This window comes from Sceloporus occidentalis, unplaced genomic scaffold (assembly GCF_023333645.1).
Source record: "Sceloporus occidentalis isolate IW3139 unplaced genomic scaffold, rSceOcc1.0.p SCAF_167, whole genome shotgun sequence".
In the NCBI taxonomy this organism is placed as follows: domain Eukaryota; kingdom Metazoa; phylum Chordata; class Lepidosauria; order Squamata; family Phrynosomatidae; genus Sceloporus; species Sceloporus occidentalis.
In genome coordinates, this window is record NW_028317147.1 from 889,717 (window position 1) to 912,028 (window position 22,312).

General features: G+C 40.1%; 1 protein-coding gene across 1 annotated transcript in view; it reads left to right on the forward strand.

The window, feature by feature from the left end:
* Nucleotides 1–1,593: 1,593 nt before the first annotated feature.
* The window catches only part of LOC149279408 (follistatin-related protein 5-like), a 283,960-nt gene continuing 263,241 nt past the window's right edge, over nt 1,594–22,312 (forward strand). The window contains exon 1 of the mRNA XM_089501225.1: nt 1,594–1,687. Coding sequence (XP_089357351.1) covers nt 1,594–1,687 — 94 coding nt within the window. The remainder of the gene's footprint in view (nt 1,688–22,312) is intronic.

Here is a 22,312-nt window from a genome sequence, read left to right on the forward strand (position 1 = left end):
CCATGCCCAGCTAAGGGATGGTCATGTACAGAATGAAGGACAACGGTTCTAGCTTTGGTGGGCACAAAAAGGAGTTTGTCCTTATATAAGAGTCCATGTTCGCAACGCAGAGGAGGGAGACCAGTGGTTTGTTCAGGATCCCGACTGTTTTCACGGATTTGGCTGAGGATGGAGCCTTGCGTGGCTAAAAAATGACCAGGTTGAAGAATGGTGTGGGTAGGTGAGGGACCCTCTTCGACGGGATCATGGAGTCGGGAGAGAGCATCGGCCTTTTTATTTTGAGCCCCCGGGCGATAGGTGATGTGGAGTTGAAAACGAGTGAAGTATAGGGCCCACCGTGCTTGTCTGGGACACAAGCGGCGTGCCGACCGTAGATACTCCAGGTTGCGGTGATCGGTAAACACCGTGATAGGATGATCGGCCCCTTCCAGAAGATGTCGCCATTCCTGTAAAGCAAGTAAAATGGCTAGCAACTCCCGATCTCCGACACCGTAGTTCCGTTCAGCAGGACTGAGACGTCTGGAGAAGAAAGAAACAGGGTGGAGGAGGCTCTTCTCTCCGTGACGCTGTGAAAGCACGGCACCTACCGCTGTTTCCGAGGCATCAACCTCCAGGAAGTAGGCTTTGCGGGGATCTGGAAGGACGAGGATGGGTGCTTCAGTGAACCTCCTTTTCAACTCATCGAAGGCCTGTTGGGCTTGTGAGGTCCATGCGAAGCGAGCATCCTTCTTGGTTAGGCATGTGACAGGTTGCATGATTCGGGAAAAGCCTTTGATGAAGCGCCGGTAGAAGTTGGCGAACCCTAGGAACCGTTGAACTGCCTTAACTGAAGTTGGTACAGGCCATTGTAGTATGGTTGAAATTTTCCTCGGGTCCATCTCTATCCTCCCCGGCGTAATGATGTAGCCCAGAAATTCCACTTTAGTAGTTTCGAATACACACTTCTCCCACTTTGCATATAGTCGATGTTGTTGGAGACGTGTTAGAACTTGAATCACGTGTTGTCTGTGTCAGCGTAACAAGTTGCTGGGTCAAAGCTTGAATGGCTTCGGCCACACCTGCAGGCTCCATGGCTTAGTTATTCTGTCGGGGTGCTAGCTGGAAAGGTAGGGAGCGTAGAGCAGGGTAGCACCAGATGGAAAGAATAAGCCAAATACAAAGTCCGAGTGATAAATCCGGGTCAGGGCAGGCAGCGAAGGAGCAATAACGAGAAACAAGCCGAAGTCGAATACCAGGAGGTCAAACACAAAAAGGCAGGATAAATGGAGAATCGCACAGAGCAGAACACAAGGCACTAGAAGCTCAATAACTAAGCCCAGACTGAAGGGTGAGCTGGGTTTTATATTCAACAGGCCAGGTTCCTCCCACTGACTCACAGGTGTTACACCTACACCCGAGAGCATAAGTATTCCCCACCATGGGGGTTAATTTAGGGGTTAACTCAGTCTGCCCTGCACTACCGTGCGGCGGCCAGCAGAGGGCGCCTGAGATTGGGATTGTAAAGGAGCGCGCCTTGCTGTAATTGCCGTGCGCGGCCGCAACAGCGTGGGGGCGCGCCTCGCAGCAACTGCCGTTGGCGGCCGTGATGGCCGGATGATCTGCCGCGTGGTTGCCGGCACGGGAGGCACCGGAGGACGAGGACGTAGTCCGCCCCGCAACGGAGCACGGCGTCCAGCCAAAGACCCCGGTAAGGGGCATGATGAGGGGCTGGGGGCCTGACAGAACGTACATAAATATACTTGACATATGGATGTCGTTGTGTCCTAAACTGATATTTCCTAATGAACACAATTATAATCTCACATAAATGTAATACTAAAAAATATTCCTGATAGAAATACAGTAAGGGAACTATTCTAATGAAGGGATATGGGTGTATTCTATTATATATTTTCCAAGTCCAATCTGCTTAATCCATTTTACACGCATTATAACAATATCCATGTTCCTATCCAACATTCATTCACACTTCATTCGTATCACACACACACTGGTAAAGCAGATTGGAGTAGAAACAACTTTTACGATAGCAGTTATCTCATGCGCATTGTATTCACTAGTGTTAGTACTACCATACATAGTAACATAGTAACATAGTTCATAAGGTTGAAAAAAGACCAAAGTCCATCAAGTTCAACCTATATACATATTGTGTCCCTACTGTGTTGATCCAGAGGAAGGCAAAAAACCCTTATGAAGCAGATGCCAATTGCCCCATACCAGGGGGAAAATTCCCCCTGACTCCAAATATGGCAATCAGAATAAATCCCTGGATCAACGTTCTGTCCCTATTAATCTAATATCCATAACTTGTAATATTATTGCTTTCAAGAAACACGTCCAGGCTCCTTTTGAACTCTTTTATTGAGTTTACCATTACCACTTCCTCTGGCAGAGAGTTCCATAATCTCACCGCTCTTACTGTAAAGAACCCCCATCTGTGCTGGTGTAGAAACCATCTTTCCTCCAGCCGTAAAGGATGTCCCCTTGTTATAGATACAGTCCTGGGTATAAATAGGTCCTGGGAGTGATCTCTGTACTGCCCCCTTATATATTTATACATAGTTATTAAGTCCCCCCTAAGCCGTCTTTTTTCCAAACTAAATAACCCCAATTCTGATAATCTTTCTGGGTACTGTAGTCCTCCCATTCCCCTTATTACTCTGGTTGCCCGTCTTTGAACCCTCTCCAGCTCCACTATATCTTTCTTGTACACTGGTGCCCAGTACTGTACACAGTATTCCATGTGTGGTCTGACTAGTGACTTGTACAGTGGTAGAATTATTTCCTTGTCGTGGGCATCTATGCCCCTTTTGATGCACCCCATGATTTTATTTGCCTTAGCAGAAGCTGCCTGACACTGGTCGCTACAGGTAAATTTACTGTTAACTAAAACTCCTAAGTCCTTTTCCATGTCAGTCGTCCCCAGTGTTTTCCCATTTAATACATATTCCCAGCCTGGATTTTTCTTCCCCATGTGCATAACCTTACATTTATCTGTGTTGAACCTCATCTGCCACATCTCAGCCCAAGCCTCCAACCTATGCAGATCCATTTGTAACCGTGTACTGTCCTCTATTGTGTTAACCATGTTACAGAGCTTAGTATCATCTGCAAAGATTGATACTTTACTATACAATCCCTCTAAAGGTCATTAATAAATATATTAAAAAGAATAGGACCCAAAACTAACCCCTGTGGTACCCCACTAGCAACAGTCACCCACTCAGAGTATGTACCATTAATAACCACCCTCATTTTCCTATCACTGAGCCAGTTACTTACCCACATACACACATTCTCCCCCAGCCCCAGCATTCTCATTTTATGTACCAGCCTTTTATGTGGCACCGTATCAAATGCTTTGGAAAAATCAAGATATACGACATCCAGCGATTCACCCGCTTACTGCAAACTCTTAAGTCGAATTATTATTATTATTTTTTTTTTTTATAGTTTTCCTCACAATTTTTCCAGCTGGCCAGGCTGAGGCAACTGTCAGGCATGCTGTACATACTTAAAAACATTACTCCAGGGAATTTTCAAAACGTAATCCCCAAAATACAAAAAGAAAAACTAATATCAAGTTACAATTATATTATTTTGCCTATTTTGTTTAAATATGCATTTCCTGTACATCACTTTAATAATAATCAAATAATTAGGCTGTTATTTGCTAGTATAATTGTGCATGGGCGTTATGGTGGAGCAAAGCTACAGTCTCTTTCAATGTTCCTTTATGCACAGAATAGGCAAGTTTGACACTTACATAAACCACATTTACAATAACTACAAATTTATTATCCACTTCCTAGAATGTTCAAATTAATATCTGACAATTCTAGAACAATCAAACAATTCTATTTCTTTACCCAATGATAACATCATACCAGTTACAAATCATTCATAGAACCACCACCAATAGCAGCCCATCCCATTACATCCTTTAACTTTCATAACAGTACAACTCACAAACACTCATAATAGTTTTGTGCACATCTTAGAAAGGAAAATATATACATACTTACACTCTTTACTTCTATTGCATTCTTATTCACACACATACAAGGGTTACGTCATTTCTTCAGTTTTCTGCGCCTTTATTTTTAGAGAGGCATGCCAGTAATTCTAAACATTTTTATTTAATCATTTTTCTTAGACTTTTGCATTATGTGTCAATTTCATATTACATTTAATCAAAGGTACCTTCTCAGGGAATTGCCCAATTTTCTCCAATAAATAATTTTATATACCTCACGTGAATTCCTGGTAATTAAATACCAAACAGGGGTTCCCTTTTCTTGGGACCACCACTTCCTTGGAACTAATTTTGCACAATCATACACCAAGAACTTATTTTCCCTGGACCAGATACAATTAGACACAATTATCTACTTGCGCTTGCTCTGAGTCCACTACATCAACATCACCACGGCCAGTCTCCTCCCTTAAAGGTATTTATATTAATACCCGGGACCTTCTATCAAATATAACCTGACCGTCCTTCAACCGTCCTCAGGGGTCTCATGTGTACCACTTCATTCAGCCCTCAATTTAACACGCAACTGGGTTTTCCTCAGACCACCCTTGCAATCAAGATACCGTGGTCAACACCCGAAAGGCTAGCAGGGGTCTTGGGGCGGCTGCAGTCTGATTATTACCCAGTCCCGACCCACCTGGGTCTCAGTCACACAGCACTCACACATGTTCCAGTATCCCTGACCTAGGTATACAACCTTAATAGTAAAAAGATCCCGTCACCAGGAATATCTTACCTTCCACGGGAACAATACCACTCACAGGAGACACAAACAATAGACATTTCAAAAGGTGTCTTACCTCTTAATAGCGCGCTGGGTTTGTGTGTCCTGGAGAGAGTCCCAAGGAAAGGTTTGATCAGGTTTCCTGGATGTTGGGATCCTGCCGACTACGCCAAAAACTGTTGTGGAAATCAAACGTTGTGCTGACCACCAGACTTCTTTGAATGCATAAAAGTTTATTCCGGATACAAGCAGCTGCAGGGAGATCTGCACAAAAGCAGGCAAATCTAACAGCTTTACATTTTCACACACTATATATACATTGATAACAAAAGAAAATTAGTAAACTCCTACTAAAGGCTGGAACACTTGCAATATCTCTGGGTTTACCATAAAAGGCAAACGCCTAACCTACATATCATTAATATGTATGATATGGGTGGGGTTTCAGTTATTTAAAGCAGACATCCTGTGCCCTGAAGTTGACCCCGAGTTTACACTTATGGTCCAGTTTCTCACCAGCTGCTTCAGTTTATGTAATTTGACCTATGCCCTCTACCATATATATCATGTTCCTCAACATAACAATACTACCTCCCAGTGCATCAGACTCTTATCACCAAATTGCAGAAAACAGTTAACCTCTTCCTACCCACACTCTCCACATCCTAAGATTCCACATAAGCATGTAATAATTAAGTAATATTTAACAAATAATGTATAGCTACCAACAGTATGACCATATGTCATTGAAATAACATGGGCAAAAATCTATTCCCCTCATTTTCCTCCCTCCTCTCACCTTTTTTTCTCTCTCTCTCTCTTTCCCTTCTCTCTCTGTTTTCACTTCTTTTACATGGCCAAAAATCAATTTCCCCTTCCCTCTCTCTTTCCCCCTCCCTTGCCCCTCTTTTTCTCTCCCTTCTCTTTCCATCCTCTATCTTTCTCCTGCCTCTCTATGTTTTCCCTTTTCTCTATATCTCTTCTTCCTTTTCTATGTCACTTTCCTTTCTTCTATCTTCCATTCTCTCCCTTCCATTCGACTCTCCCTGCCTCTCTCTCTACCTCGTCTTTTAGTCTATACCTCCCTTCCTTGTTTCTCTCTCTCTTTCCTTATCTCTCCCTCGCCCTCTTCCCACTCTCTCTCTTCCTCACTCCTTTATTTTCACTTTCCAACCCTCTCTTTGTCTACCCCCTTACTGTTGCATAGTCACCATCTCCCACCCACATTCTCTTACCTCTTCTATTGTCCCAGCCTACCTCTGTCTATTATACTTTAAAGGAAAGTGCAAGAAACAATCTGTGACTGTGGGACACAATGGGAGGGAAAGAGACAAACCAAGGGATTACAGATTTATAAACATTATTTCAACTCGGTAATTGATACTATTTCTTTCACCATGGAGTATAGTAGACCTATAAGAAACCTACAGACCGGGCCTCATTTTTGCATGCCACCCGAAAAATATGATTTAACATTTACCCTATGGACAATAGGACACAGTATCTCTGATCTTACTCTTGTCTCTAGGGGTTATGAACCTGAGTTACTCAAATGGTTCAGATTACATGCTTGGGCTAAGAATATCGCAGATTTATTAGCAGGTACTACTAAAAAGAATAGGACCACACACGGTATTCCTTGTGTTACCACATACTCCTCCATTAAACCTCAGGTATGCAACATCAAAATGTATTTCTCTAAAATAATCTTCCATTCAATTTTTTGTTTATTTATTTTTTCACACTGTATTGTAGTGGAGGCAGATATGAACCTTACCCCTTGGTTTATATATAAAAAAACATATGTATTTATGGGCAGTTTGTACAACTGTAGTGATGTGTTTTGACATTTACAGTGTATATTTGCATTTTAGACATGTTATTTATTAAACTAATATTTTGCATATTTTTTCAATTTATTTAATATGTATACATTTCCATCAGCTTGTAATTCTGGGGCTGTTCTCCATATATCTATTGTTATTACATTGTATATATATATATATATATATATATATATATATATATATATATATATATGTTATTGGAACAAGGAAAGTGAATCAACCTGTTGTCTACACAGATCACCATAAAATAGAGAGCATGAGTGCCTTTTAAGATATGACAAATGCAATATTCCTCAACAATAAGAATATACTATTACAATAGTGTATGAATCCTAAGGATTGTATTATTGTATAATATATAATCCTTCAGGAAGTCTTGGCACCAAAAAATGTCCACAATTCATACCGTGTGTAATTATATTGGGTTGCTTAATTCATTGCATTACGCAGTGTCTGGATGCTTTCATGCTACAGTTGCATTGTGGGTAGAACACCGCTTCCCACCTCACTTCGTAACCTGGCCAACTGTTATTGGAACTAGCTTGAATTGCCAACGATTACACTCTTTGTGAGGACAGGATCAAATTTCATTTATGTAATATCCAATTCCCTTATCCTGATCTGTCATTTGGAAGAGCACCACATAATGAAAAAAATCATCTGCCCATGAATTATTATTCCAAACAAATCTAAAAAAAACCCAATTTCTTCAGGGCACAGATGTTGTCTTACATGATCTGTGACAGACTCAGTATGTTCCTTAGTATGATGACTGAGTTCATAGGGTCCAGAGCTATTTCTCATTTAATCCATCTAAAATTAAACAGAGTGGCAGAAGACTTGAATATGCATATTGCATTTAATAACAAAACTTCCAATTGCAGAAGCAGCCAGCAGGTAAATCTGTCAAACTACAACACTTGTGAATCTCCGACTAACTTGTGGAAGGAAAACATGAATCTAATACTCCTGAGAATTATATTTCAATTGCAGTTAGCTGTTGACTACTATTTCTGGTATGTTTTAGAAACACTAGCTTCAGGATCTTATGGACTGAGGTTGAATGAAGTATCTTACGCATCTAATGAAATGTTAAAAATCCATAACTGTATGAAGAATTGGTGATTTTCATAGGAACACATTGTATATTGTTTTTTTATGTATGGCTGCAGTCCCCCTTGACCAAAACTGGAGTGCAGATTGTTGCTCAATGGTTATAAGGAAAATCTTTAATCTCTCCCCAAATTACCCATTTACACTATGGAATACATTTTAAAGCCTTCATGCACTCCACTAAAATGAGTCACCTGGCTTTAAGTCAAGATATGCTGTCCTACCCTGGCACTCCGTAAAGACAGCAGCTGGGGAATGAGCGGCTGGGGGCACTGCCCTGGATGAAGCCTTGGGCAGCATCTGAGGTAAATACATTACTAAGGAATATGGTTGTTCCATATCAGGGGTGGGAGACTATTTTGGAAGCATCTCATAAAGTCCTATTAATATATTTTATTTTGTATAGTTTCTAAACTCAAAAAGCAATGAAGTAAGTATCACAGGGGGGAAATAAATGCTAATGTGACTATGGACTACATTAAATGTGAAGAAATATATGGATCTCATGTACTTTATATTTATGACTGGTATACTTTGTGATTTCAGTTTACTTGTTTAACAATATTGCCTACAAACAATTTTTTCAGATTTATTATATATTTGCCTAGTTTTCAGACAATTAATTTCTCCTCCCAGACATTCTCCTTCTCCATTCAGACAATTAATTTCTCCTCCCAGACAAATTCCAGTGCATATTTTCATTGTGTAATGACATTCGGGGAGTGTTGCTAAAAGGGAGGTCCCTGACACTGTCTGGACTAACCTTTCACATATAGCAGCACCATCTCAACATTTAGGAAAAGATCCACACTCTGTTTTACACTGCAGGGCTACCACCAGCAACAGCAGCACTGCACCAATGGATACACACATCTAGCAGCATTATGTGGGACTCATTTTGTGGACCAGTTTGATTGATCCCTCAAGAAGGAGAAATTGCAGCAAGGCACAGGGAGGAGGTTAACACTTCCATAGATCCAGCCCCACCGGACACTGAATTTCCCCCAAAACTTTAAAAATATTTAGCAGAGGCAGAGCAGGGCACAGGACACACACTGGCAGACAGACTGAATCACCCTCTGCCTCATATAAGAAACAAGAACAAGAATTGATTCACCAGAGTAACAAAATTGCTTTGAGACACAGGACAGGGCACAGAGCAGGGCAGGCCGAGCACTGCCAGACAGTCACATCCAAAAGCAAGACCAATCTCCATACCTGGGAACTGCTGCTACAGGTCTTCACGTCAAAACCTGAATCATCCGGGTCACGGTATCGTGACAAGCCCCCTTTAAATGGGGGTGTTTCCTGCGATGTCAGCGGGAGTGCTCACTGACTTCAGCAGGAACGCCCCCACTGACGTCAGTGGGCAGTCCTGGCCGCATCCCGAAAGGGTAGGCTCCAGGTAGCCAGGGCAGTTTTGGCGGCAAATGGGGAGCTGCACAATATTAGGCAGGTGGTCATAATGTTATGGCTGATCGATATAAAGTCAGAGAACCTGGTCCACATTTCTTCACTGTAGTTTTTGGCAGGATTGTTATTCAATTATATTGATAGACTTATGTCTAACAGTTGAATCCAGAAATATTAAAGTTGGTTAGAAGAGTACATGCTTATTTGTTTGGTATTTGCATTTGCATGTTTCCCTTGATATTATACATTTCAGGTTCTGCAGAATGTTCTAAAACATTTTAAAGAGATTTGAGATACCAAAAAATATAATAATGCTACTGCTGTCAAAACAAACTAATTCTTAAATTATTCATACTATTGGAATATTTTATTGTGCAGCAGAATAAATACGCAATTACGCTGTTCAGCTGGATTCATATAGAAAGCTGATCATAGACTACCATCAGATTTAATAGCCGTAACATTATGAACCTAACCTCACATAGCAGTTATCAACAGTAAATTTTATGTTTGCACGTTACATTAGTTTACTGTATTACCATTTCTTATTCATCAGTGTAGAGGATATTTTCCTGGTTCAGGAGACTGCAAAGTGGAGTCACAAAAAATAATTTGAAGTTTTTCTCCTGAATTATCCAGAGAAGCTTTCTAAATTCATGGCATTTATCCATATTGACTGCCAATAAACTGCTCATTAAATGTAAAATAGTTTTCTAATAAAATTGTAATAATTCCACAGCTGGTAGAGACTGAATTCATTATTTGGAAAATTTCTTATTATTCAGTTTATAAATCACAACAAACAGAGACAAGTTAATGGGCACTTCTATCTTACTATGTGTGTGTGTGTATATATATATATATATATATATATATATATATATATAAATATAATGATTTTTTTATTATTATTGTTTTTACGGTATATATATATATACAAACAATGAAATGCATTAATTTTGTTCTCTGTATATTGTATACTTTCAGTTTATGAGACCACTTGTTTACTGTATAGTACTAAGGATTTGCTTTTTTTTGGGGGGGGGGGTCATGGCTTGCTTTCCTGCAGACTTGAATTAGTTAGTGTTCTTTGTAGATGCCATAATCTAATATATACGTATTTTCTGCTCCGCTGAGTTAATTCTTCAATATATGTTCTATGGATACAATACAGCCAGCACTAATCTCTGAAGACTGTCAACTACATATGACATGTGAGACTGCTGGTATAGTGGTATTTTTAAATTTAAAAGTCCCATACAACGCCACCAACGAGAAATGCATATTAAAGTACCTTTGAAGTTTTTAATTAATTGCCATTAAATCATTTTCATTTGGTGTGTTCTATTGCTTCCTTTTGTACAAGTGGAAACAGCATTAACAGGAAAGTTTTAATACATATATATTATTAAAAAAAACTAAACAACATAAGATCATTCCTAGGTCTTTAGTTGGTAACATGTTTGTGATGCAGTCATAAATATGAAGTATTTATGCTTAATATTTATGCACACAAATTATAGACATGGTGGTCAGTAGGTTGTCAGCTGTTTCAATGATTGGCAATTTAGGCTTTACTATATAATAATTTCCATCATTAATAATCATGGAGGCAATAACATAGATATGATTAAGAATAACAGTCTAATCAACAGCTGAGATTCAGAAACAGTAAATGCATTCAGATTGTGAACATATAAATTAATACGTTTAGATATGTCATTGCTGAAGAAAGAGACTCCTGACCCTGTAATGACAAACAGTGTCAAGTAGCAGCTGAAAAAGCAAATTATGTTTGAGCATTTATTAAAATCCTCAATTCCTCGTGATGCAGGTATGGGAAAATATATTTTGTCTCTACACAAAGCATTATCTATATATATAGTTTAATATGCTATTTGTTTCATGTACTGCTTTATAATAAAGATGTTATTGTACCAGGCTCAACTTTCTCTAGGAAAAATGCTCTTAAAATGTGTTGTAATTAGATGTACATTCAAGGTTGACATAAGGTCACTGTAAGGTAATTTGTCATCACAACAAAAAGTATGATTAAAGTGCACTTTAATTGGGATAACATTAACATAAACTAGGAGAGGACATTCATTTGGCTAGGAAATATAAAGCTCTTGGTTGCACTACCCAGGTAAATGATGACTACATTATGTTGAAGTGCATCACGCTGTCCTTGGAGCTATGAAGATTTTTCTTTTGCCCTTTCTAGGCAAGATAAGTAGTATGCATGTGTTTTTTTTTTAACTTTATATAGATCAGTGCTATCAAAGGTTTTCTTGTGAAGGCACAATTGTAATAAATATCCAGGTACAGCACAATTAATTTACAAAGAAAGTACCGTGTATTAACCAACACCATCATACAGAACACTGTTCTCCATTTTTTATATGCAATTTCTGTCGCCTAGAGCACCAAAGGCCCTAAACAATTTTTGGATATTTCAGCACAGGCACCTCATTTAAATAATAAATAACCTACTTGTTTTTAGGAAAGGATATACCTCCAGGCCATTTTGTAGTCTCTTAGGCTCTGTTTGTGAGGTTGTGTAGCCCTGGCCTACAGCATCTAAGAAAGCTTGGGCTTCAACATTGATCAGATTTTATTTGCTTTCACTTATGCCGACGAAGACAGAAGATCGATAGCAGAATGAAGATAGAGTAGAGAAGAGAAGGGAGAAGATGAAGATGCGGCAGTGGTCGGCAAAAGCCATGCAGGAGCCAAGGATTGGAGCTTGATGACAGGATTGGGGCTGTGCATGGAAGGGACAGTCAGACTAGTCATGAAAGGAATTAATATGATTAATATATACCTTTAACCTAAGGGTTTATTACCTCAAAAACTTTTTTTTAAGGAGGGTGTTAAATTTAGACGATTTATATTATATATATATAATACAACTAAATCCAAAGCTGAAACAGAAATACATATGTATGTATAAATGAAGCAGGTTAGACAGGTTCTTGACAAGAAAATTAAGGACAAAAGTTTAAGGTAACTTCTTAATGGTTTCCTCAAGGCAAACAATGCTGTGTCACAATATGATAAGTTAGTGGAGACTAACTAAACAATCTATTCCTGTCCAATTGGCCAGCTAGACCACTGGCATCAGAGCAGATTTAAATTACACCTGTGTTTCTAATTTTAAACAGTACCCTTTTCCAGGGTCTCAGACTCTCAAGATTTTAGGCTTAACTGCCTGCCCTCCACCTGATGTCAGACTCCCAAATGCCTCCAAGCTTGACACATTAGTGCAGGGGTTCTCAAACTGCGGCCCTCCAGCTGCTGCAGGACTACATCTCCCATACTCCTCAGCGAGCCCCTTAGCTGAAGGAGCATTATGGGAGATGTAGTCCTGCAGCAGCTGGAGGGCCGCAGTTTGAGAACCCCTGCATTAGTGTGTAGTAAACAAGCCCTGTGCATCGTGGAGATTTTGCATGGTTCCAACATATGACCTTATTGTCCTTTATCCACTGAGGTAGAACATGGTCAGTGATAATGGTAAAAGGGTTACCCAACATATAATACATATAATATTATAATGTCTCTGTTGTCCATTTAATGGCCAAGCACTCCTTCTCTACCGTTGAATAGTTTTGCTCTCTTGACAGTAAGCTTTATCTTAGATAGAGCAGCTCCTCTTCCTCTTCCATCTGAGATAGTACAGCCCTCAGGCCGACATCAGAAACATCAGTTTGCAAAAAATGCTTCTTGAAATCCGGAGCTACTAAAAGGGAATACCTGCTTAAAGCTTTTTTTGCATCATCAGTGCATTTCACAGCATCTGGTGTTTTCGCTTTAATCAAGTCAGTGAGAGCGGCAGCTTGGGTCGCAAAAAATGGGGAATGTAGCACCTATAATATCCAACTATACCTAAAAAGGCTTTGACCTGCTTCTTCCTTAGAGGCCATGGACAGATTTTGAGCACTTTTACCTGAGTTTTCGCCAATGCCCTCCCTACTGTGTACCTGAGATATTTTCCAATGAAGCATTTGGCAGGATTAACCGTAAGACTAGCTTTTCTGAAAATATTTAACACTGCATCTACTTTTTCCAAATGGGCCCTAATCTTGGTTATAGAAAACCACATAATCTAAGTATGCTGAGGCATACCTGGGGTGAGGTCTCAGAAGTTTCTGAAAGGTTGTTGGGGCTTTATAAAGTCCAAAAAGTAATATATTATACTTGTACAGAAAGTCAGAGATCATGAATGTTGTCTTTTTGTTAGCAGATTTTGTCAGATGGATCTGCCAATAACAATGTGTAAGGTCTAAACTACTTAGAAATCAATATGATTAGCATGAAACTAAGAGTGTTCATTACGTTTTCTAAAATCATGCAAAACTACTAATACCATGGGGCTGGACCCTCCTCAATAACCCATAGCGCTTAACATTTTCACTACTTCCACTTGTATTGCTTCCCTTACCTTCCCTTGTAGGGCTTTAATTTTACCATTACTCCTGGTTTCTGTGATGATATCATCATACCTACCAACATTTCAAAATGTGAAAGAGGGACACTTTATTTTTAATTGCCCTTGAGCAACTCACCAATACAAGCAATTGCACTTTACAATGTAACGCTTGCATCGCCACTTCAAACACGCTGCATTTTTTTGTCAGCACAGTCATGCATACAAAAAATAAAATAACCAACACATTGAACTGAATTCCTATGACGCATCATGGGAAGTGCAGTTAACAATAGATAAAGCTGCAGATGTTAGCTGTGAACTACAATTCTCATGATGCTCAGTCTGCCAGATGTCCACCATGACTAGGCATCATGGGAGTTGTAATTCACAACTAACACCTGTCACATCATCTGCTGTTAACTACAGTTCCCATGAGGCTCAACCAGACATACTGTTTCCATGATGAGCATCGTGGGAAGTGCAGTCAACAGTAAAGCTGAAGTTGTTATCTGTGAAATACAATTCGTGTGATTCTCATCATTGGATGAGTAGTCCACAGGCGCAGATTTTTTTTTGTTAAGAAAGAAAGAATAATGTTAGCCTCCCTCCAAGGATCCTACCTTTCTGGCCTGGGGTGGAGGCTCATCTGGTCCCTGAAGGGCTGTGGGGGCACTCTCCTGGGCTGGCAGTGTTGAGGAGGGACCTGCTCTCTCCATGCTGTCTCACACTCCTCATTAGGGCAGGGGGCGGTAGTCTGTTCCTCCACAGTAACACTAATTTGCTGTTTCTCAGTTTCCCAACTCTCGTGTAATGAGAGTTTCAGAGACCGGATGCTGATTGGCTCAAGGTACAAAATGCAGATTGGCTCAAAGCAAAATACGGTATGTCGATTGGCTGGCAGCATTTTGCACTCGGTTTCAGCTATCTGTCACTGTAAGAAGAGGATAGCAAAGCACAGAGCCATAGCTAGCTCCTTTTGCCCCGAGGCAAGAATGTAAAATTGTGCACCCCAGTAATTTTTTTGCAAAGGTTATTTTATTTACACTGCCCTTACACGCTGCCCTCACACACACCTGCCCAGGCACACTGCCCTTTAATGCAGAGTGCGGGGGGTGCAATGCCATCATTTGCGGTGCATAGTGATTAGGAAGCACAGAACCTGAAGTCTGAAGTGACAGACCTTGCACTCCCTAAAGTTGGGCCGGTTAGGGCGGGTTTGTGATCTCCTCAACCAGTCCTGCAGGCTGCAGCTGCTGATTGGGCGGCTGTGCGCCCCCTCACAGCTGCACCCGGGGCGATCACCTCCCTCTTCCTATGACCCTGGTAAAGCGGGACAGAGGTCAGTATAGGTGGGACAGCGAGTCCCAGAATCAAAACTGTCCCACCCAAATCGGGACAGTTATGTGGGCATGTATCGTGGCAGATTTCACTAGTTCTGCCAGGCATACTAAAAAAAGACATCTTTATATCTTGATATAATTTCTTTGGCTTCCTTCTACTGTTAGGGATTGGGGACAGGAAATAGTCTAACCTCTGGAACTAGGGAATTGTCTACTGCAACCGTACAGCTTTCTCTATCGTTTCAGGGTTTTAGCAGGTTTATATGGGTAATCTGTTCACTTTTCCCAGGACCAGGCTGACTAACTACTGTATAGTTCACTGGCCCCAATTGCTCAATAACCTTCTACTGGGCTTGACGATGAAGCAAAAGTTTGCTCTCAGTTGTGTAACAAGGACCATCAATCGGTCTCCAGATTTGAAGGCTCCTACTGCTGCCTGATAGCTGTATATAATCTGTTGGCTCCTTTAAGCTTCTAGATATTGATTGACTATGGTAGTAATTTAAGTTTAATTGTCTCTTTGAGTTGATTCAGAACATTGTGAATCACATTTCTTCCTGCTGCCATCTGTTCTTCCCACTCTTTCTTTGCTATATCTCATAAACCCCTTCTATACTACCATAAAGAAGCTCAAAAGGGCAAAACCCTACAGAAGCATGGGGAACCCACAAATAGCAAACAGTAAATACATTAGGAGAATGTCCCAACTTATCCCATTTCTACCCACAACTTTGTGCAACAAATGCTTTAGAGTTCTATTGAACCTTTCTACTAACCCATCAGTTTGAGGGTGGTACACGGATGTCCTCAATGAATCATTAGTCTGCGCATGAAGCACAATACCCCTTTACCTCTTTATATATCATGGGCCAGAGAATGAGCCAGATATAACACCTTCCTCCTGAAAGATATGGGTAACAATAGCTGGTCAATCTCTTGCCCCTCCTCTTTTGTCCCTCTATAAAGTAGGTAGTAGTAATAATTTATAAGAATGAAATGGGGATTTATCTCTCGTTGTTTCCTGTCAACCATAACCCTAGACCTTTTTTATGGAGATTTTGCAATGATCAGAAATTGATTTGTTCCCTTCCAAATTGATTTGAACCAGAGTTCAGATCCACAAAAATACATGTGGATGTGCAATTAGTACTTGGGCTTTACCACTCCTAGCTTAATTTATCAAAACAATTTGTAAGTTCCTAGTTTCACTATGCTTATCTACCCTTATTTTATGCCTAGACTTGTGGCTTCTACACTTATCATAGAATATGTCAGGATGTGTGAATCAAAAACAAATTATTATTATTATTAATATTATCTTTTTATTTTTATTTTTGTATTATTATTTATTAAGCGCCAACAAATTAAGCAATATTGTACAATTTAAGTAGGACAGTTAACACACATCACAAATATACTTTAATACATACAGACAAGTCAGAAGAAGAGGACCCTGCCAGCAGGCTCGGACTGGCCACTGGGCATTTGCCCGTTGGGCCGGGCCAGTCTAGCTGAAATTGGGGTGTAGCATGAATAGAAACGCTCTTGGCGCCCCTCAGTCTCCTCCACAAGTTCTCTACCTCCGTTGCGATGCCGGCATTTCATGCTGAGCACCAGAATATGAAGTCATATTCTGGCGCTCCACAGTGAAGCAGCACACACGGCTACGGAACAGGGAGATGGAGGCCTCTCACTCCCACCGTAGGACTTCAAGGTAAGTGAACTACAAAGGTGGGAGAGGGTAGATAGTGGGTAGGGGAGGTGGGTAAGGTAGATAGTGGGTAGAGGAGGGGGAGAGGGTAGATAGTGGGTATTATTATTATTATTATTTTTATTGTTATACTTTATTTATAAAGCGCCGACAGATTTCGCAGCGCTGTACAAGGTAACAATTTTACAGATAACGACAAGTACAAAATGACATGCAATTGACATACAGATACAAGAGGAATGGAGGGCCCTGTTCCCACAGGAACTTACATTCTAGGTGAGGGTAGATAGTGGGTAGGGGAGAGGGTAGATAGTGGGTAGGAGTGGGGAAAGGGTAGATAGTGAGAAAGAGGAATATTGAAATAAGTGTGAATGAGTATGAATTAATATGTGGATGCATTGTCTGAATGAGTCGTTCTATTCCTGAATCTACTACTCAAGCATCACAAGCTACCTTAAATCCAGAAGGTGACATTTCACCTGAATTCTGCATACCGCTACTGGGTACGTTTTTAGGTGACCAGTCTCAGTAACAGAACCTCCTGATTTCATGTCACAATTTTTTTCCCCTTAAAGCCTTCAACATATTCTACAGATTCCATAAAATTTTACACCATCATTGCTTTTCTAGCTGGGGAACCCCGACAATGGGCCCATTACATATTGCAAATGAACTCATGGGCCTCTTTTCAGCAAGCTATGAGCACCTTCCTTTAGGAAGCCATTGAGTCCTCCTGGAATGAGACCGCTCTCTTGGATCAGTTCCATTGAGTCTACCAGACACCTTGAAAGATGAACTAGTCCATGTGGGAGAACTCCCCACCCTGGAGAAACATGTTGACCTATCCATCCACCCATGGTAAGTTTCGTTCCTAGTATTATTCTTTTTGCAGCTCCATTACACCTCCTACGACACCCGTAAAATAACCCAAATAGGCCTTGTCAGGGCCGCTAACTGCCACTGAACAAGCTAGAAGGAGGTCCTTACATATTTTGCCTATACTGTGTTAAACCAGGCCACATACTACTGTACATAATTGCCTTGAATGTTCCGCTACACCTACTACTGGGACTCACGAGCCATGCTGCTTACCTGTCTCTCTCTCACTACAGTGGAAAACCAGCTACACTTCCACCACTATCGTTACCTTCAGTGGTTGCTTTATGGATATAGCTCCTTGTCACTCTAAGATTTGGTTGGTCTTTACATCCACCTCTGTCAGAATATGACAGCCCTCTACTGTAGACTGTCAATATAAACACATACACACTAGCCCTTACACACAAATATCCTAGAATACACTTGCCCTTACAACTGTATACTTGGCCTAACATACAAACTTTTCGCCGCACAAACACGTTTAAAAAAAATTCTTACCCTCTATCTCTGCCTTTCCATTTTCTATTTTTTCATTTTCTAGTATGAGTGCAAGATCTCTTCCTACCGACCTCTGTTCCAGTGCTCCCTCGCAGCGAGCATACGTTCCTTTAACTTTGGGTCAGTTAAACAATAAATTATCACCTTATCTGGTGCTCCAGTGGCATACAGTTCAGTCTACCCTTTGAGAGCCGTGTCAGTGTGACGGCACCCCCCATGGACGCAGGCACATTGGTACCCAGGTCAGAGCACCCCCTCCTGCCCAGCCCAGGTCTGCCACTGCCTACACAATATACAATACAATAATATACAGGAACATTTTTGAGAAAATTGGAAATATTTAGCTTCAGCCTTGAATGCTGGATTATTTTACACCAATAAATTTTCATAAGCTGTTTCAAAATAAAGCTTTCTCATGAAAAATGCATTTGCGCTAATGGAACCAAATCCCACTCTGAAAGGTAATGTGAAGTCTACTGTAATGCAAGTATCAGAGTTAGAGTATGAGGACACTATGTCACAAATAAATATTTTATGTTGGCACTCAAAACACCAAAAATAAGAGCTGGATAATTTTTTGTGAATTTCTCTTATAATTTGCAAAAGTTCATAGTCTCTTATTTGAAATAAAATGTTATTACAAACTGTTTGTAACACAGTAAATACATAAAATATCTGATTGTTAATCCAAATAATAAATACATTACCGTATTTGCTCAATTATAAGACTACCCTGATTATAAGACGACCCACAAAAAATTTAATATTAATTTAGGAAAATAAGAAAAAGTCTGAATATAGCTCGACCCTATAGGAAAAATGTTTTACTAGTAAATATTTTTTTTTAAATAAAAACTATGATTGAAAAAAAAAGATTTTTTTGTTTTTATTTCCTTTTATTTGCCAACCTGCCCTCAGATATGCCTTATACCCCCTTATATGCCATTCTGATATGTCACTCTGCTCCAGAAATGGCTTATACCCCTCTATATGCGACTCTGCCACCCAGATATGCTTATACCCATATATGCCACTCTGCCTCCCTGATATGCCACTCTGCCTCCCTGATATTCCTTTTAACCCTCTATATGACACTCTGCCTACAGAAAAGCCTTTTAACCCCCTATATGCCACTCTTCCTACAGAAATGCCTTTTAACCTCTATATGCCACTCTGCCTACAGTAATGCCTTTTAAACCCCTATATGCCACTCTGCGCCCCCCCCCGACTTACCAATGCTTCCCCAGACTTGGTTGTGCGCTGCACATAGACAACCTCTGCTGTCAGCTAGTTCCGCTAGCAAGGTCATGTCACGCCGGTGCGCCGTCTAGAAGCCTTGGTGGAAGTGCCAGGAGCAGCAGAGGTTGTCTGCGTGCATCGCACAGATGTTCACCGGCTGCCAGGGAGAAGGAAGCAGATGCACCAGGCAACCGCACTTCTTTTTTGATGGAGCACCGGAAGGTCATGTCACACCGACACTCTGTCATTAAAGCCCCCAGATGAAGTGCTGGCAGCAGCGGAGGTTACCAGAGAGGAGGATCCAGGTTCCCTGCAGCGCTGCGGAGGATCTGGATTTTAGTCTTGTAGTCAGACCTTTATTTGAGGTCTGATTAGAAGACGACCTTGAATATAAGACGAGGGGTATTTTTCCGAACATTTGCTCTGAAAAAACCTTGTCTTATAATTGAGCAAATACGGTAAAAGATGGAAATAGAAAGAAAGAAACAATGGTATGCTGGATGGGATGATTCATAAATCATAATGAATAATGTGGGTCAGTGGCTAGTAGGGCAACATATTTACTGATACTGCCACTCCAGCACCAGATCAGGTATTTTGCCATCTGTTTATAATGTTTATAATTTGGTAGCCTCTGACCTTCAAGTGTCAAGGCTGCCTATTCATCCCCAGTCCAGCTCTTCACACAAATGGGGGTTATACAAAAAGGTGGTCTTCGCACAAAACTTAAAAAGAGGTCTTATCTGGATAGTATCCAACAGAATTGTCCTGCCGACCCTCTTTATAACCAAATGTGGTTATTGAATGAAAACACATTTTTTGACTGAAAAAATGTAGACTGGGTGCATGTGTATTAATATACTATTACATTTTAAAATTATGATTATATTAATTCCCTTTCCTTTTGAGAAGAAAACAATTTTCTTTTAACCAATGTTTTATTTGAGAGCCAAAAAACTACTTGATTAAAATAGTATTTGTTTCTTTTTTAAATAAATCACACTATTATTGGTGTTATTTAATAATTATATAGCACCATCATATTCTACCGTGCTGTACAATGGGTAAATAAAAAAGTAAAGAGGGCCCTGCTCAAATCAGCTTACAATCTAAAAAAAGGTGAGCCACGTACATGAATCTCATTGCAACCATTGACTTAATAAATATTATCACTAAGACACAACAAACAGCAGGAGTGAGGCAGAGGTAAGTTGAGAGTAGCAAGGATAATGGGTTTATAGGCTTCCTTAAAGAAATCGGTCTTAAGGGATTTCTTGGGAAGACTAGGGGAGAGTGGAATAAAATGGAGTACGGCATTCCAAAAGGTAGGGACAGCCCTTGATATGTTTTGTATACATGCAAGAGTAGAAATCAGAGCAGAGGGCAAAGATTATTTGATGATCAAAAAGGCCGGGTGTGTATTTGGAGATAAGTGAGGAGATATTGGAACTGCTATGAACAGCTTAATAGGGGAGAGAATATTAAATTGAATCATGACACTTACGAGCAGTCAGTGAAAAGTCTGACAGAGGAGAGGTATAAGCATATGGGTAAGGAAGATACATCTGTGTAAGAAGATAACTCTGCCAGTAGCATTAATGATAGATTGTAAGGGGCAAGAGGAGTATGATGGAGACCAGATAAGACAGAGTTGTAGTATCCAAGCCAGGAGTTAATCCGTACATGAACATGAGCTTTAGTTGCAGATTGTGTTAGGAAGGGGCTAATATGCCCAATTGTTCTAACATGAAGGCAAAGATGTGTTTAAAACAGATTTAATGTGAGGGGTAAATTAGGATCAGAATCAAATGATGACAACAAGGCAGAGAGCATGTGGGGAAAAGGTAATCAGTAGACAATTGACATTAAGGCACACTGTTAAAGCAACACTAGTGGAAGGAAGAAACATAAGAAGTCCAGTTTTGGAAAGATTAGGCATTCGAAATTGTGTAAAGATCCAGCTAGAAACCAGAGAAAAGTCAATTAGTGACAATGGAGAAAAGCTATATCTACAGTAAGCATTATCTGCATAAAGGTTGTACTGTAAGCCAAATAATTAAATGTACTTAGCCAAGAAAGGTATTATAAAGTAAGAACAGAAGGGGTCCTAAAACTGAGCTAGGTTTTCCCAGGGTCTAGCTCAGTTTTAGGACCCCTTTTTTTTTTTAGTGATAAAAGAGACTAGATGCTCCCCCGTGGGAATCCATTCGCCTAATGTAATGTAATGCTTATCCCTAAGTATATGTGATAGTTGAATGAATGATGTATGTATGAACAACTTGAACACTATATGTAAAGTTGGTAATTGAGATTATAATGTTTTTTTTACTTTCCTATAAAATTCCTATGAAACTATGGAAAATATATTTCTCCTTTTTCTAATGATAACTATGGAAGGAATGTTTTGATATGTATAATTTTGAAAATCTTAATAAATATTATTAAAAAAAAACAAAAAAACTAGCTAGGTTACACCAATTGAGAGTGGAAGAGTTACTAGAAAAGAGGCATCATGCAAACTAGGATAGGAAAGAACAGTGTCAATGTGTCAGGATTCCATCCTGCCAGCAGCCCCACCAGACTAGAAAGGCCCCATAGGCATCACAGCCTGGGGAACAATTAAGCAAATTGCTTGTGAATGGCCCTCCCACCATCTCTGTCCACTTCAGCCCTTACAGCAGGGAAGATGGCTGCCAGATCCATAAATCCAGACTCATCACTTACCACGTAACTTCATGCTTTCAAAATTGGCAGTTGCCAAGGGCACCAATTATCCCCTGGGGACACCCCAACATACAGACAATCAATCACAGAGCACTCACCCACACTCATGCATGTGCCCTGTGCATTAAGCTATGCCAATTTTTTAGGGGCCTCTGTCACCATTAGGTAGCCCATTCATTCAAATCCCATGATTATAGAATGGTAAAAACACAAAAACATTTTTTTACTCCTATGATTTCCTCTTAAATGCCAAACTAAATGGTAAAAGTAATAGAAACTACATTTTATTAAAAGCCTCCAGCCTGCTTTATAGATGTATCCAATTGATGTAATTGTACATTACATACAGTAGTTTG